Source organism: Saccoglossus kowalevskii, chromosome 1, assembly GCF_978046115.1.
Source record: "Saccoglossus kowalevskii chromosome 1, keSacKowa6.1, whole genome shotgun sequence".
NCBI classification, from domain to species: Eukaryota; Metazoa; Hemichordata; class Enteropneusta; family Harrimaniidae; genus Saccoglossus; species Saccoglossus kowalevskii.
In genome coordinates this window covers 21,094,013-21,109,980 of record NC_140641.1, presented here as the reverse complement: position 1 = coordinate 21,109,980, position 15,968 = coordinate 21,094,013, and the positions used below count along the sequence as shown (strand labels likewise).

General features: G+C 35.2%; 1 protein-coding gene across 1 annotated transcript; it reads right to left on the bottom strand.

The window, feature by feature from the left end:
• Nucleotides 1-151: 151 nt before the first annotated feature.
• Nucleotides 152-13,361, bottom strand: LOC100374491 (coiled-coil domain-containing protein 39-like). The gene is made up of 20 exons (XM_085499799.1): nucleotides 13,024-13,361; nucleotides 11,750-12,016; nucleotides 11,352-11,510; nucleotides 10,878-10,970; nucleotides 10,600-10,728; nucleotides 9,847-10,038; nucleotides 8,789-8,892; nucleotides 7,431-7,758; nucleotides 7,065-7,229; nucleotides 6,809-6,946; nucleotides 6,536-6,652; nucleotides 6,194-6,333; nucleotides 5,656-5,731; nucleotides 5,264-5,423; nucleotides 3,483-3,661; nucleotides 2,482-2,613; nucleotides 1,957-2,073; nucleotides 1,700-1,806; nucleotides 1,395-1,510; nucleotides 152-588 (listed from the first exon to the last, which is right to left on the bottom strand). The coding sequence occupies exons 1-20, from the start codon at nucleotides 13,114-13,116 to the stop codon at nucleotides 428-430; spliced, it is 2,973 nt and encodes a 990-aa protein (XP_085355925.1). The 5' UTR covers nucleotides 13,117-13,361; the 3' UTR covers nucleotides 152-427.
• Between the last annotated feature and the right edge of the window lie 2,607 nt (nucleotides 13,362-15,968).

The following is a 15,968-nucleotide window of genomic DNA, read 5'->3' as shown; positions in this document are numbered from 1 at the left end:
TTACCCCCAGTATGTGTACCAACAACTTGTGGGCAAGATCACAGATTAGTGCTGATTAGTGAGAGATATTTGTTACTGGGCATTTGCGTGCTGATTGGCAAAATTGTAAATGACAAACATCAAAGTGCAATGACCTATTGAAAACAAGTGATTATATTGCATCAATTATCTTTTTATTAATATTAAGTCAGTAACAGGTAAATGTACAAACAAAAAGAAAACATGTTCATTTTATACACTATATTACAATAGTAGCTGGCACAAAACACAATGCAATGATATATTCATTTCAATAGACAGGGACATTTCAGATAACTTGCATTTAAAATAACAGGAATTTAAGTCTAATGAAATCATTCCTAGTTTAACTTGTATACAAGTAGATTGGTCAATTTCAACCGGAATGTTGGGGGATTGATTTATGTTTTTAAGATCTTGCACTACGTGCACTGGCCCGACTGCTAGCACCACTACCAGGTCTGGATCCCTGTCGGCTACCAGGTGGTGTGTTTTTTGGAGTTCCTTTCGGAGTCCCTTTTGGTGTACCTTTTGGTGTACCCAACGGAGTACCAAATGGAGATTTTTTACCTATAAAAAAAACATAATCATGCATTATAAACAACAGTTAATTTGAAATATTTTATAATTTATGCATCTATTTAAACAGTAATAAATCTACCACAGGGTCACATTAGATTAAGAGAAGAGTCTAGACACGATAATCGGCTTTGCATTACACATTATCTTGCCCCTTCTCTCTCTTCTCTCAACTCTTCACTTAATCCAATATGACTGTGGGGAATTCACTATTGTTGTTATAAATCACCACAATCAGAATTTTAAAAATGTAGGTAAATTTGGGGGCTTTTTGTTGGAATTTACTTGTGAGTGAAGGTTTACATTATCGTGTGATAAACACATCTAATTTTGATAGTGATGATTTATAATATCTAATATTGTGGCTTTGTTTATTGTAATCAAATTCAACCAGTCACTGAGTTACCACATTGCCCGTTGACACCGTTTTTCTCAATTCATTTTAGCTATCCACGGAGGTAATGTCATTGTGGACAAAAAAAACTGTTTCGTGCACTCTGAAGAATAGCCAATCCTGTATGAGTAGCATTCATGTTTTTGTGACAGCTATCATGATATACCGGGTATATATATATATAAACTGTACAGCTTTAACACATTGCTGGCCGGCTTCATGAATAGCCATAATGATGGGGAAAAAGAAAAGCGTCAGTAAATAACCATCCATTTTATTATGAATCTAGATTCATCTCCCAAGTCCAATCCACCTTGAAACATGCACATGTATAGTTCATATCAACCGAATACACACACACACTTGGAAATTTACGTAACTGAACTAATTTTATACTACTGACCTTTAGGAGAGGCCATGCCACTACCACTGACACCGAAATCACCACCAATGTCGACCTTGGCAGCTGTAGTACTAGTAGCTCTACTCGATGCTAAACTACGCCCAGATGATGGCGTCCTAAAGGAAAACCAGTAATTTAAAACAAAAATTATTCATTCATAATATCAACTGAAATCCTGCAATACCATAATGGCAACTGGTGCGTTGTTCAGTTGTAGTACCCTTACTGTCAAGCAAACAAAGTAACTGAATACAATTACATATTGGTATTACTATCAAATTGATGAGTGAGAATGATAAGCTTACCTAGCTGATGACTGACTGTCCCAGCTACGGGCACTACCAGAAGAATACAGCCGTGAACTTGCACTTCTTCCAGTGGTACTCGGTGGCGGGGGAGGAGGTAAACCAGCCTGTGATAGGTAAAAATTTGTTATTCTAGCCATACACATACCATTATGACTATAACATTTTTTAATGTGAAAAAAAATGTCCGGTCTTTCAATATACTACGAGTATGTCAAACCAATAGTTAATATAATATAATATTAATAATGTTTTACCTGTGAAAAAAGCATTTGCACAGTTGATCCGATGTCTGGATAGTTGTGTGCCACTTCACCGATTTGGCGAATCACGCCCTTGTTGAAGTCACGCAATTCTCGCAGCTCAAAATCACGCTGTAAACAAAACAAAGTACACATGAGTAGAATGAACAGGATACTTAAAATATACAACTAGAGTGACGTGACCGGTTACTTATGGGGGTTGGGATATAAGACACCAATTTTCTTTGATCACATATTTGAGTGCCTCGCCGAATCAGTGTAGAATTATGTACGGTATTTATAATAAAATTCTGAGGGTGTTTTATCTCAATTACCACTAAAACAGCAAAACAAAACACCTTTCAATGTCATATAATGGAACCGTTTTAAAGGCAGACATCATGACGTATCATTTTCGATATGGGTCCCATGCATCATATGCAATATGAATAAAAATACATTGTTTTTCTACTTGAAATGTGCATGATGATTAGCACCCTTTAACACTGAAGCATAAAGTCACATGCATGCATTCTTTACCTCTTCGTGGGTCGCTCCTTTACTCTTCTTAGATGTTCTTATCTCCCTGGCATATCTGGCCGTCTGTTTAGCAACGCGTTCCAACTTCTGCTTCTGGTCTTCAAGATCCTTGTTTAGCTGAGCAATTTTCTCCTGCAATCATAAAACAAGCTGAGATAAAAACTAGGAAGGATGTGCAAGAAACTTGTGGACTCAAAATGTGGAATTCACATATAGTACGGCTTGCATTAAAGGCCCTGTCAGCAGTTCACATTAAAGATCTGGTCGTGTGGTGTATACTGTTATTAATCAATGATGCTTGCAATAGGTTTAACACAATCGTGTTCCTATATTTGGGACAGAAAAGATCAAGTTCTTATTCATTGATCTAAAAACAAAATGGGACTTACTTGACTCAAGCCAAAATCAGGCCCTCGGTCAACACCATTTTCATTATTATTTTCATTTAACTGAAACATGTTTTACAACCTTTTGAAAAGTGAATAATTTGCAGTCTCGAGAATCAATGTAATGTTTTACGCAATCTTTTGATGATGATAATTTCCAGAGAATTCTGAAAATACAAAACTGACCATGGCCAAAATGTACAGAAAAACCTGCATCTCAAATGTGATGTAATAATCGTGCATTGTGCAAAAATTGGCAAGCTTTGCAGGGCAGTCTATTCAAAGGGCAGTGGTTGTCATGCAGCAAGCGTTTGAATTTAGTTAGAGTAAACAAACAAATGTATTTACATTTATAAACTGCTATGAAACCAACACGAACATAACAGTGCATCAACCTCACGGAGACTCACATATATGTTAATCTATTGAACCCTAAACTCAGCTTTTGTTATCTTCCACAAAATAAAAACCTTCATGATTTATTTCAATTTTCCAAAATTCTAATTTACCAATGTGAAACTGTGTGAAATGTTATGGTTTAATACATAAAAATGTTTTATCAAAATGTTGACGGAGAAAATTATAAAAGATAAAAAGACTATCACACACACTGACCTGTTTTTCTTCAATCATTTCCACATAGGCATTCTCATCTCGGTTCAAATTATCCAGCGTATTACTCATCATCTGCAAATCTTCCTGCAACTCACGGATTTGTCGTCTTTTGTATTTGTACTTATCCATCACAGCTCTGATTTGCTCCTCTAGTCTCTGCTTCTCTTCGTACTCCTCGCCTAGAAAGGATGAGACAAGAAAGAAAAGAAATAAATCATCACTGACACAGGTAAATTGGCATCTACCCACAGGAAGGATGTCTGTCGTCAGGTACTAATGCGCTAAAAAAAGCCACGTCTATTTTACATGGTAGGAGGACTAAACTAGCAGTCTGTCGGCTGAGATAGCTCCGCTGTTATCAAGGCACATTGCTATTAAAGAACAGAAGATATCATTCGAAAATGAACAATATGTATAGTATTAAAGCAATCAGACTTTTTATAACTTTTTGTCAAAAATATTCATTAAAATTAGATAATTGAAGAACAAAATCATCACGAAATGAACAAATCTGAGAGAGGACCACATGTAGTACCTAGAAATGTAGTATCAAAGCAATTGGACCTGCGTTTTTTAACAAGAAGTCGAAAATATCACTTTTTACCAAAAATGACAAAAATATTCATGAAAATTAGAAAATTAAAGATATCATCACGAAATGAACAAATCTGAGAGAGGTCCACATGTAGTACCTAGAAATGTAGTATCAAAGCAATTGAACCTGCGGTTTTTAACAAGAAGTCGAAAATGTCACTTTTTACCAAAAATGACACAAATATTCATGAAAATTAGAGAATTAAAGATATCATCACGAAATGAACAAATCTGAGAGAGGTCCACATGCAGTACCTATATATGTAGTATCAAAGCAATTGAACCTGCGGTTTTTAACAAGAAGTCGAAAATGTCACTTTTTACCAAAAATGACACAAATATTCATGAAAATTAGAAAATTAAAGATATCATCACGAAATGAACAAATCTGAGAGAGGTCCACATGTAGTACCTAGAAATGTAGTATCAAAGCAATTGAACCTGCGGTTTTTAACAAGAAGTCGAAAATATCACTTTTTACCAAAAATGACAAAAATATTCATGAAAATTAGAGAATTAAGATATCATCACGAAATGAACAAGGTACCTACCAAGTATCAAAGCATTCGGGCTAGCGGTTTTCAAGAAGAAGTCGAAAATAGCATTTTTGATCAAAAATGACAAAAATATTCGGTATTAATAAGACAATTGAACATATCCACAGGAAATGAACAAATCTGAGAGAGAACCACCCAAGGTACCTTCCTAGAAAATTTCACAGCTATACAGTTTGTGGTTTTAAAGAAGAAGTTGAAAATGCGATGACGACGGCGACGGACAATCAGTAATACTATCAGCTCCACTCGACAGCGGAGCTAAAAAGCTCATTACTCAAATATACGAATCACAGTTTTAGAGAAAATTGTGTTACAAAATACCCAAAATGAGCATTTTGGGACAATTTCCATAGGGATCCATGTAAAGGCGTCATTTCATGGAAAAAAAATAATATTTTCTAAAATCTCTATTTCGTCACCATATGTCACCGAGTGATATTTTCAGATATGATGAAATCTTTTCCCAAAAGAAACCAATGTTAAATTACTCAAACATTGTTTTCATGGTTTTTTAGCCAGTAGATCTGTGACCATATCTATGTCAGTTTTGTGAAAAACATCAAATATTGTAAAAATCATGGAACTTGGCAAATATCTGTTCTAATACCTGCAAACGATCTAATTACTTACTAGTTTCAGTGACTTTATTAAAACTTTTACGATATTGTTCATTACGTCCATTCATGAGTCGTAACGTATTCTCCAGAGCACGAATTTCTTTTTCTGCCTTGCGTATCCTAGCATCCAAATCATCACCTTCTCTCTGTAACTCTTCCTTCTCTTGAGCGGCCTGCAAGTAACGACAGTTGGTTTTACAAAATAATAATGCTTTATCAAATCCCTGATTGTGACATGTGCTTTTGATTTTTCTAGCAATATAAAAGTAAAGTATTGTTTATTGTAACGTATTGATGATTATTTTGTCTGCTGAGCTTTGGTCTGGCAATCAAATTATGAGTGACTCTCCAGTGATAGCGCCCTCACTATAACTGCTAATATTCTTTTGTTTTTATGAGACTCACTTTGATGACATAATAAGCCTGAGACTTGTCTTCCTCCCCTTCTGGTGGTGCCATGGAAACCATCAGAATCTCATACCTGCATGAAAAAAACACACATAAAACTCAACTATTAATCAACTGGAGACTGATTTAAAATCCATCCCGTGCCAAATCAAGTCAGGTAAACTAAAATTATAGACCTATAAACACTAGGTATTCTCGTGACAAAACTTAGGAAACATCCCATTATTTTACTTGTAATGGTCAGTTTACAAAATCAAATAAATCACAACGTGTAAACCATAAAATCTGATGTCTGATCAGAATTTTAAAAATCAGGCAAACTTGAACTTTGGCTTCAGATTAATCTAATCTGATCAGATTAAGTTCACCGTGTAAAATGAAGAACCTAATGTCTGATCAGATTTTTTGAATATCAGACATGTTCAATTTGATGAAGTTTATCCGACCATGTAAACACCTATTTTGCCATCATCGGATGCAGTTTCGTCTGATAAATCTGATTATGTAAACTGGCCCCATGAAAACTCACACATACCTTTTTCTCAGCTTATCGATTTTTGTAATTCTTTCATGTAACTCTGCACTGACGGTTGATTTCTCCTCGTCTGCAGCTTTTAGCTGTGCTCTCAGCATGTCGTAATGAATATTAATCTCTTGACGCCTTTCTTTCATTGCCTGGGTTAGAAGATACAAAATCAACCAGAATTAAGAACACAAATCTAGATCAGTACTGGTCCATCCATCATGGAAGTATTTTTGTCTAAACCAAGATGTAACAATTATTTAGATAACCCATACAAAAAAAATTATGTTGAATGTATTTTTTTTAAACAAAGACAAAACCCAATGCAGTGCATTCCACAATTTATACACTCACCGTGTTAAGTTGTAGTCGTCTTTTCTCCAGTGACAACACAGTGTCTGCTTTGCTATTCAGGTTGTCACGTAATCGCTTGATCTCAAGCTTTAAAATATTCTCGTCAACCATCAAGTCCTGTGGGGAGAGTGAAATAAAAACAATTACATTTACCGCAACGTGCAACCACTAATGTAAATCTGTTAATCACGTATGGAAATCGCACAGTTTCTACATGAAATGAACAACATAGGGCAAATAACTATTGTTATAAAATGGCCGGATTTCCCTTACCTCTTTGTTTCTGATAATCTTCTTCAATTCTCGTTGCGAGCTATCATTATGCAGATTCAACTCCTCAATTTTGCTTGTCAAGTCAGCCTTCTCGTTACCACTCTTATCCAGGTCGCGTTTCACACGGCGTATATCATCCTGTACAAAACAACAACATAGGAGAGCATCGTTATAACACATCAGTCACTCCGTGCATATTTTCTTAATCAAAGCAGAATGATCAGTAGTACAGATTATTGCAATGTTTTGTATTTACCTGAAGTCTTTTCAACTGCAAACTCAGCAATGAATGCACATCATTTCGGTCATTCAACACACTAGTCAATTCTTGGATCTTCAAGTTCAGCTGGTCCATTTCCTCTGTGCTACGCTCACCTTGCATGCGAGATATTTTACGCTCAAGTTGTTGAATTTGGAAGTCCTACAATGTGAGCAGCAACAAATTATTATTATTCAATGAAAGTAAGAAACAAATTGGCATGATTTCTACTCAGAACAAAGTTAAACGAGAGAGAAAACATAATGCATGCTCTGATTGGCTAGCAGCTTAACATACTAATGCACATAAGTTATACACCAGCCAATGAAATTCATTTTTATAAATTAAATGCAAAATACTAACCTGGTTGTAAATAATTTCTAGCTGTTTCAGTGAATCATGATCTAACTTGCCAATTCTGCTACTAAGATTACGACTTGCAGCTCGTGACCCACGAATTTCGGCATTCGCGTTCTTCTCCATCGCTTTAGCTTGAAACAACTCCTGGGTTTTGCGGAACTGAATCTCACGCAGTCTTTTGAGCTCAGAGTCAATCAGTCTCTGACTGTTCTCCTCGTCTGACAGAAGTTTGTCCATCATCATGGCTCTCTCCTCAGCGGTCAGTTTGGCCTCGGTGGTGTATCGTAGTTTCTCATGCAATTGCTCTCGAAGATCTTTAGCATTACCAAGGCTATAAGCAAGCAGTAATATTCAAACAATTAGTTAATGTTTAAATATACTTAAAATGTATATAACACCAAAAACTAAATAAAAAGAATATACAGGGGCATTTACCTTACCCTAGTAGATAGCATGAATGTAGTTGTATAAGTTTTGTATGAATAAAAACATAGCATAAGTATTACAACCTTGCTCATTGGGAATCTAGATACTAACTAACAAATAAAAATTCAGTCTGATAAAAAGTAGACTGGTTGTTACGTGTTTATCTAGCTCTGTGTAGATATATATCAATACCTTTAATAAAAATATACTATATTAATCTCGAAGTCCCTTATAGAATAACATAACATGAATTGCTTAAAAGTTTCCAAATAGTACAGCAATATATTCAAGTAAAAATACAGGCCAGAATATTGACACAAAGAATGCTTCTCAAATTTTGGTGAGAAAAATAATTGAATATAAAGAAAACAATCTATCCAGTTACTATACTATCTAAGTAACATCAGAGGTACATTACTTGGGGTTTGCAACGCGCATAGTACTGTATGGTGACATCATGTGAAGATCCCATTCAAGTCTCATCTCGTAAATAGCGAGACTGGTGCTACGACCTTCTGACATGAGATAGGCGGTTTGTAATAAAATAATAAAACATGTATTACCACATTCATAGTGAAAAAATGTAATACATCGAAAATGTAAAGAAAATATAGTTATCGTAATCCGTCATATCGTGAGCAGCTATTTTGATCCACCTGGACATTCCAGTATCCTAGTTACCTCGGGCATGCGCATTCGAATTTTTCTGAGTTGGAACACTTATGCGAGAGCGAGATTGAAACGGGATCTTGGTATCATGTCACCGTAGTTACAAACCCCAAGTAATGTACCTCTGGTAACATACTGAATTGAAAGTTCACAAAAAATGATTAGCAGGGCCACTTACCGGTAACTAACTAGTAATTTTTAACACTCGCCAGAATAACTACAACTAAAATATCTCAAAAATTTTGAGACGTAAATTTAGTACTTACTGGTTCACTTTGTCTTCAACTTCTTTTTTTAAATCACCAACCTGTTTCCTCATACTCTCCAGATCATTTGCAGTTCTTTCTACGGTGAACTTCAGAGTATCAAGCTACGAATGGAAACAAAGAAACAATTAAGTTCACATGTCTATGACAGCTACCGTAAATACAATGTTCGTATATTTCTAATACATGGATATAAATAACTTTTTAAGTGCGTTAATATTTAAAATGAGGTACTGTCGAATACTTTATTTTTCGCTTGGAATTGTTTTCGCTGTTTTCGCTGAAGGGATGCTTCAGTGAAAATAAAATCCAGTGAATATACTTTTTTTGACATCAAAAAATCAGTGAAAATAAATTCTGTACAAAACACTCAAAAGGCCTTTTCAGCGAAAATTAATTCGAGCTAAAATAAAATATTTTACAGTAATTTATAATCCGATCATTCGATGTAAAGCATGCATGTAATTTACTGAAATACACAATCTATATGTGAGGTTTTTTGGGACTACTTTATTTTGTGTGTCAAACGTACATACTTTTGTAACATTGTTATACGTCACCTAATCACCCAATTGTATTGATAAAAGAAAAGTAGTGCTAGTGGTAAAATAAATTCTAAGTCATTCATGAAAGCTCACTGCTTTTTGTGTGTGTTCTGAATCAGCATGTCACAATATATTTTGGCACCATGGACGCATGATGCATAACTACTGACACAAGCAAATACACGTAATCAAGATGTCATTAGCATATCACTGTATTTGCTCAAATTAACAGCACCTTTCTAATAAAAAGCTTATTGTATGCTGCCGGATCATTGAAATATAGCTTATTTTGACCATAGACACCTCAGTTATTTATATAAGTGTATGTGCTATAGAAAAAAACAAGCTATATCATTTATTTAAATCTGTAACAATATGAACAATACTTTCTTCCGTTTGAACTCTTTGATTGGATGACAGTCAGCTTTCACAAATTTTACACATGTCAATCAGCCAACTGAAAAAGTTTTTTCATACAAAAAACACAATGGGAAATATATACATGATTCTCACCTCATCAGAGAACTGTATTCGTTGAGATTCCTGTTGTTGATAATCAATTCTCAGTTTAGCAGCTATGCGGTCTGTACTACCAATCTTCTTTTCCATCTCTTGGTTATTCTCCATTTCATTCTCAAGGAACTGTTGTTTCTCTTTCACTACTTCATGTCTTGATCGAACCTCGGCTTTGACCTTTGCAAGCTCCTATAGTTGCAAAGAAAATGAAATGAACAGAAAATTTTTTTAACACAAAGATATGAAAACCCATTGTCTGAATTCAACTACAGTTACAATGAATGCCGTAAAAAATTTAAGTAACTAGGTCAGGTTTTTAGAATATACATGTACTACGACTGTGAGATCTTGAATGGTTGAGGTCTCAGGGTAAAAATAATGGAGCATTTGTATTATTTGTTGCCAGAAAAGCATAATGGTAATTTACATATATTACATAGCAAGCCAAAGAAGTAACATTTTATGTATGGAACTGTAATCATGACTAAATAATTTACAAATACAAGTAAATTGTAGAACCTCGAAAAGTGAGTTATTTTGGTGTTTATATGGTCAAGGTGATCGCTTGCGAGTCATGGTTTTTTTTTCCAGCATTGTTATTGAACCTTAAATTTGTGTTGAACCATCAAACCAAGAAGTAGACTGACAAAAAATGGCAATTGACCAAATTGACATGATAGATAAGCATACATAATTTGGGGGCCAGTCAGTCAAAAAATATACATCACCTGAGAACATACAAAAACTTACCGCAGCTAACTGATCCATCTCCTTGTCTCTTCTCTGCATTTGTTCAATTGTTTGCTCCCATTGATGGATAAGTTGCTGACGATCGTTGTGGGCCTTACGGAACTCTTCAGCAGTTTTGTCTAGCTCAAGCTGCGAGATGAAAAGGAAGAAAAAAATTAAGAATTACTGATTTGAAAGCAATGTTTATATAATTCAGCAAAGTTGATGCCATATTATAGTGTCAGTAGACTCCTGTTAATACCTACAAATAATCTTTGCAATCAACCGCAAACTTTTACCTGAGCTGTTAATGTCTCTGTTGTTTCATGATTCAACAATTTCCGCTTCCGTCGCTGCTCGTCAGTCAGTCTCTCCATTCGCAAGGATAATTCCTGTAACACGCAAAGTATAGTATTATTTTCATACAAGAGTTAAATCACAACAAGTAAATTGATAGAAAAAAACCAAAACAAATCACAATTACCAGTGCTAATGTTAGAATTTGACTTTGGAAACATAAAATTGCACTCATTACGGTAATTGTGTATTTATGATGAAAGGAGATAATTTTTCGTGTGAAGTAGGAATTATTAAATTGTTTTTGTTTTTTTTTTATAAATAAGGTTAACTTATTTAATATGTTATAATTTCAGTCTTTGATGATTGATGCAAACACTCTCTTTGATCATCAAGTACTAGGTTAGATATATGAGCAAGGGAACAAATACACACTTGACCAACAAGATAAAGTTCTAAATTAATTGATTTCTAACCTTAACTTTAGCATCATCCATACGTGTATATTTTGCAATCGTCATGGCATCTTCATCTTTCCTTGCAGACTCTTCCAGCCATGCTTCTAACGCCTGCTGATCCCAACTCATCTGTGACTTAAGCTCCTCCAGTTTCTGGGTTTGCTTGAAGATGTTATTCTAGAAAATAAGTAAGTGAGAATAAATTTTTGTTTTAAATTGAAAAAATGTAATAATTATGAATCAATCCTTGTTACAAATAAACGTAGCTTCTTTCTTATTATATCTACATTACTACATACATAGCCAAAGAAGCAACCTGATTTTTGTTTCACTTTTCAATTTTATAAGGCTACTTGAAATGCAACAACACAAGAAAATGCAATAAAGTATATAGAATGCAAATATGATCTCCTTACCTCATACATATTCCTTTTCTCCTTCAAATCTGCTAGCTCATTCTCCAGTCGTATAGTCTCCTGACGAAGCCTACCTTCCTCTCGTTGAGCTATCAGCAACAAATGTCGCTCTGTCTCCACCTCATTTTTCCTGGCTTTAAGCAATGCCTGGGTATGTTGTAACTCTTGCATGACATTCTTCATGTGTTCGGACATGGCATGGACGCGGTCATCATTGTCGGCCACTTCGTTTTGGTAGCGGATGATGTCCCGTTGTTTCTGCTGGACCTATGTTGTGATAAACAAGATTTAAAATGAAGCAATGTATACAGAACTGGATAAAGCATACAAGTCGTGTATAGACCAAAAGGTAAAGTACAATCAAAGGATATCATTTTAAGAAACGTTTTGATGAGTTTGGTAAGCACTGCATTACCAAACGAGATGAAATAATTGTGTTATCATGTCCTATGTCAATGGGTATCAATTTTACCTCACATTTTGAATTAAAAATTAAATTAATTAAAAGTTAAGTGGTTTATCAAATCACCTATGACACTCTTCTAAATTTGATGTTACGAGTGAATATCTTCTGTTAGGGCAAAATATGGTGGCAGTAAAAATTTACTGTGGACAGGAAACTACTATCACAAAATTTTCTAAATGGCAAGAATTAAATGATTAACAGTGTGTTGCCGTCTTACAGCATATTCAGATGTGCTCCTCTTCAGCTGTGCGGCTTGATGGATGCAAAAAATATTTTAATTTTTGTTTGGCCATAAAAATCTTATCAAATACTGTAAAATGATTAATTTTCACTGGGTTTAAATTTCACTGATTTACCATTTCAGGCATATTCAGTAGGTTATTCATGGTTTTATCATTTAGATAATGTGTTCTATGCTAAATTTTACATATTCACTGAATTTTAATTTACCGCATTACCGTACAGTCAGCGAAATAAGCAAAATTAAAACCCAGTGAATAATTAACCCTTTTACAGTATACATGTAGCTAGTCATGGTGGTGGTGGAGGTGAAGCATGTTGACGTGAAAGCCCTCAAAAACATTGCAAATAGAACACCTACCACACCCACCCACAGCAGAACTAATGCGCTAGTCAATATAAACCCCTACTCCCAACACAACGGGGAATATTATGATGCACTTAGGAGAATGTAACCAGTCCCATACAGACACTTTGAAACACTTAAAATGTATATGTCATATTTTGAACTGCATATAGATCTGAAACTGGATACCGTGATAGATTTTAGATTTCATTTATAACTTACCTCATCTTCAAGTAATTTGTTTTCCTTATTGGCGACAGGCATGCTGAGGCCTTCATCCCATTCAAGTTCACTCAAAACACTTCTCACGCTCATGTTTTCTGGATCTCGAATATTAACTTCCGCAGAAAAGGGTTACAATTAAATCTGATTAGCGACACGAGTATATGCCAAAAATTGTGAAAAAAGTACGTTTCTAGATAATTATGGATCTCTTGAGATGTCCTTGTGGGTCCTGGATTGGTCTAAATCGTCGAATATTGGCACAAATTAGGAATATGACGACCCAGCTGAGCTAAGAATCCATTTGTTTGCTGTGGTTACCGAGATCCGAATTGCCCGGATGAATTATTTGACATGCGCAGCTTTTCGCCTCTGTCGGGACAAGTTTTAACTTGTTGACAGGCATCAAAGACATTTTGATTATTTTTCATGTTACTTAGCCATGAAAGTAAATATAAAGTATAATTTCAAACATTGAATCAGAAATTTGTCTAAATTTGTTGATTTCATTTCTACTTATGAAAAGAAATATAAATGTATTGTGTGAGGTCGAACATGGCGGACTTGAGTAGTGTTATCACAAACAAACATACGGTAGAGCTCCACGAACTTTTAGGATTCACCCAACTCGTGGAGACGTCGCGATTGCGTACCGGGTTGCGTTCGTATAAATATAATTGAATAACCGGTTATTTTACCCAAACATTCCATAATTGAAATTTTCGAAATCGGTGTCTCGGGAGGTTAAAATTAAATAGTGCTACTTTTTAATATGATTTCATTTCAAAGCAACTACTTGGCTGAGCATTGCTTTTCTTTGAATGGTAATTTCTACTGGACAAAATCGACAGCAATTCCAGGGTTACGATCGCAAGTGTAGCAATTTCTTTCGTTTCTTCTTTCTCCGCAGTTTTGAGAAGCAGTATTGCAATATTGCAAGCAAAACAGTGCTGTATGTTGCAATGTTGTCGTTCCATTCTTTCTTGTGGCGACCAGAAACTGAGTTTGATCACGGTCTCTACACAGTCTTAAGGGTCGGCAAGGGGTATTTTCGTAAGCTGTAATCACAGGGAGCCCAGGAACTATAATCAACTGTAATACGCAGTCTCTATAAGCGGGGGGGGGGGGGTATCGGCTGGTATCTAGACTATTTCTTACACTAGATACCAGCCGATACCCCCCCCCCCGCTCATAGAGACTGCGTATTACAGTTGATTATAGTTCCTGGGCTCCCTGTGCTGTAATCAATTGTTTGTATTTTCGTAATAATGTAATTCAAATAAATAAAAAAAAAAACGTAAATTCGTAGACATGGACAAGGTGTAAAATGTAATCAGCTATTTTATTCGTCCGTAATTTGTACAAAGATGTTATTTTTTGTAAGCGTATAAAGCATTTTCCGGATTAAATGTCGTAATTCGTACGCTATTTCGTAATTCCAATTTTATTATTAAATTCAAACTATCAAAGATATTATAAAAATGTAAAATGTAATTAGGAATTTGCTTCATCTGTACAGTGTAAAAACCTATTTTTTACTGTAAATGAAACTTTCATTTTATTTACTGTAAAATCGTAAAATGCCGTTTTTAATTTCTGTAACCTGTACCAGCTATCCCCCTTCCCCCAGTCTTGTCGCCCCACAGTCTCAAAATAGCCACACATTCAGTAACTGCAGATGAGAGTAGTCATTCACATTTTGCCAGTTTCGGACGGTGGTTCGGGGATTATGACGACATATCGCTATTATATTCAGTTGCCACAACTTTGTTGCCATTGTGACATCCTTGGATACCATCATGGCACGTTCTCATACCCCTTCCCTTAATGGTGAATACTATATAGTTATGTCCCAACAAAACAGTGTCTCGTACTGCAATACATTACCGTTCCATTTTTTCTATTGGAAGAAGTTTGATGTAGTAGAGGTTATTGCTATTGCAATTGCAGAGCACATTTCTGAAGTAAAATATTCTTCGAACCCCACCAAGTTATATATTTTTAGAAAGCTTATTTTTCAAATAATATGAAATAAATATTCCAACAAAAAAATGGAACGTGATCACTGTGCAAATAGAGAGGTGTTATTTTCGAAGAAACCGAAATAGAAATACATCGTCAACTTGAACGTTGTTTTGAAATATGATGCCCGTGTCACAAGGGGAAGAATTGTGTCGTATTTTCTAAAGTCAAAGTGGTAGACAAACTATCTTTGCTAGATTTCATTAGCAGCTATCGGAGAATACCTATGCCAAAAATATCCGTCGTGGAGCAGCTCCATGTATCTCAGATTTACTCAAAATGTATTACTCTCTTAAAACATCGCTACAATTGTTTTTTCTAGTTGAATGCATGTTTTATATATTCTTATAAGAGGATGTGGAAAAAAGTAATTTGATATTTTCAAAGAAAAACACACCTCTAACTAGAAACCTACTCCTAATTTCTGAGAAAGTTTGTCATAAATCACATTACAATATTCATTGGTTTATTAAAATCGCGAAGCTATTGTCCCATGGCTCCATGAAATAACATTCTTTTGTTTGTTAGAGTGACATTTTGTAAAACTTGTCCTTATATTTAAAAAAAAATACAGCCACCATCTTCTCGAAAATTAAGCTGGTGACCCGAAACTTTTTTAAGTCAATATCTTTATATTTCTCAGAAGTGCAATTTATTGGAAAATGAATAAATTCTGGGTATTTGAAATCATAACTAGGCTTCTATCTTAAAACATTCTCCCTGCACCAATCAGAGAGAGAGTTAGTTCATCCGCAAGGAACTCGATCTCTGGACCATGGTTGTTGTGATCTTGTGCGGGGGACATCTGCACTTGAAGGGTGATCTCACGAGATCCCGAGATCCCACACACGTTCCTATAGCTACCATTGATGGCAATGTACAACAACAATAAGGCGAATCCCCCGGGATATTACAGTAGACCC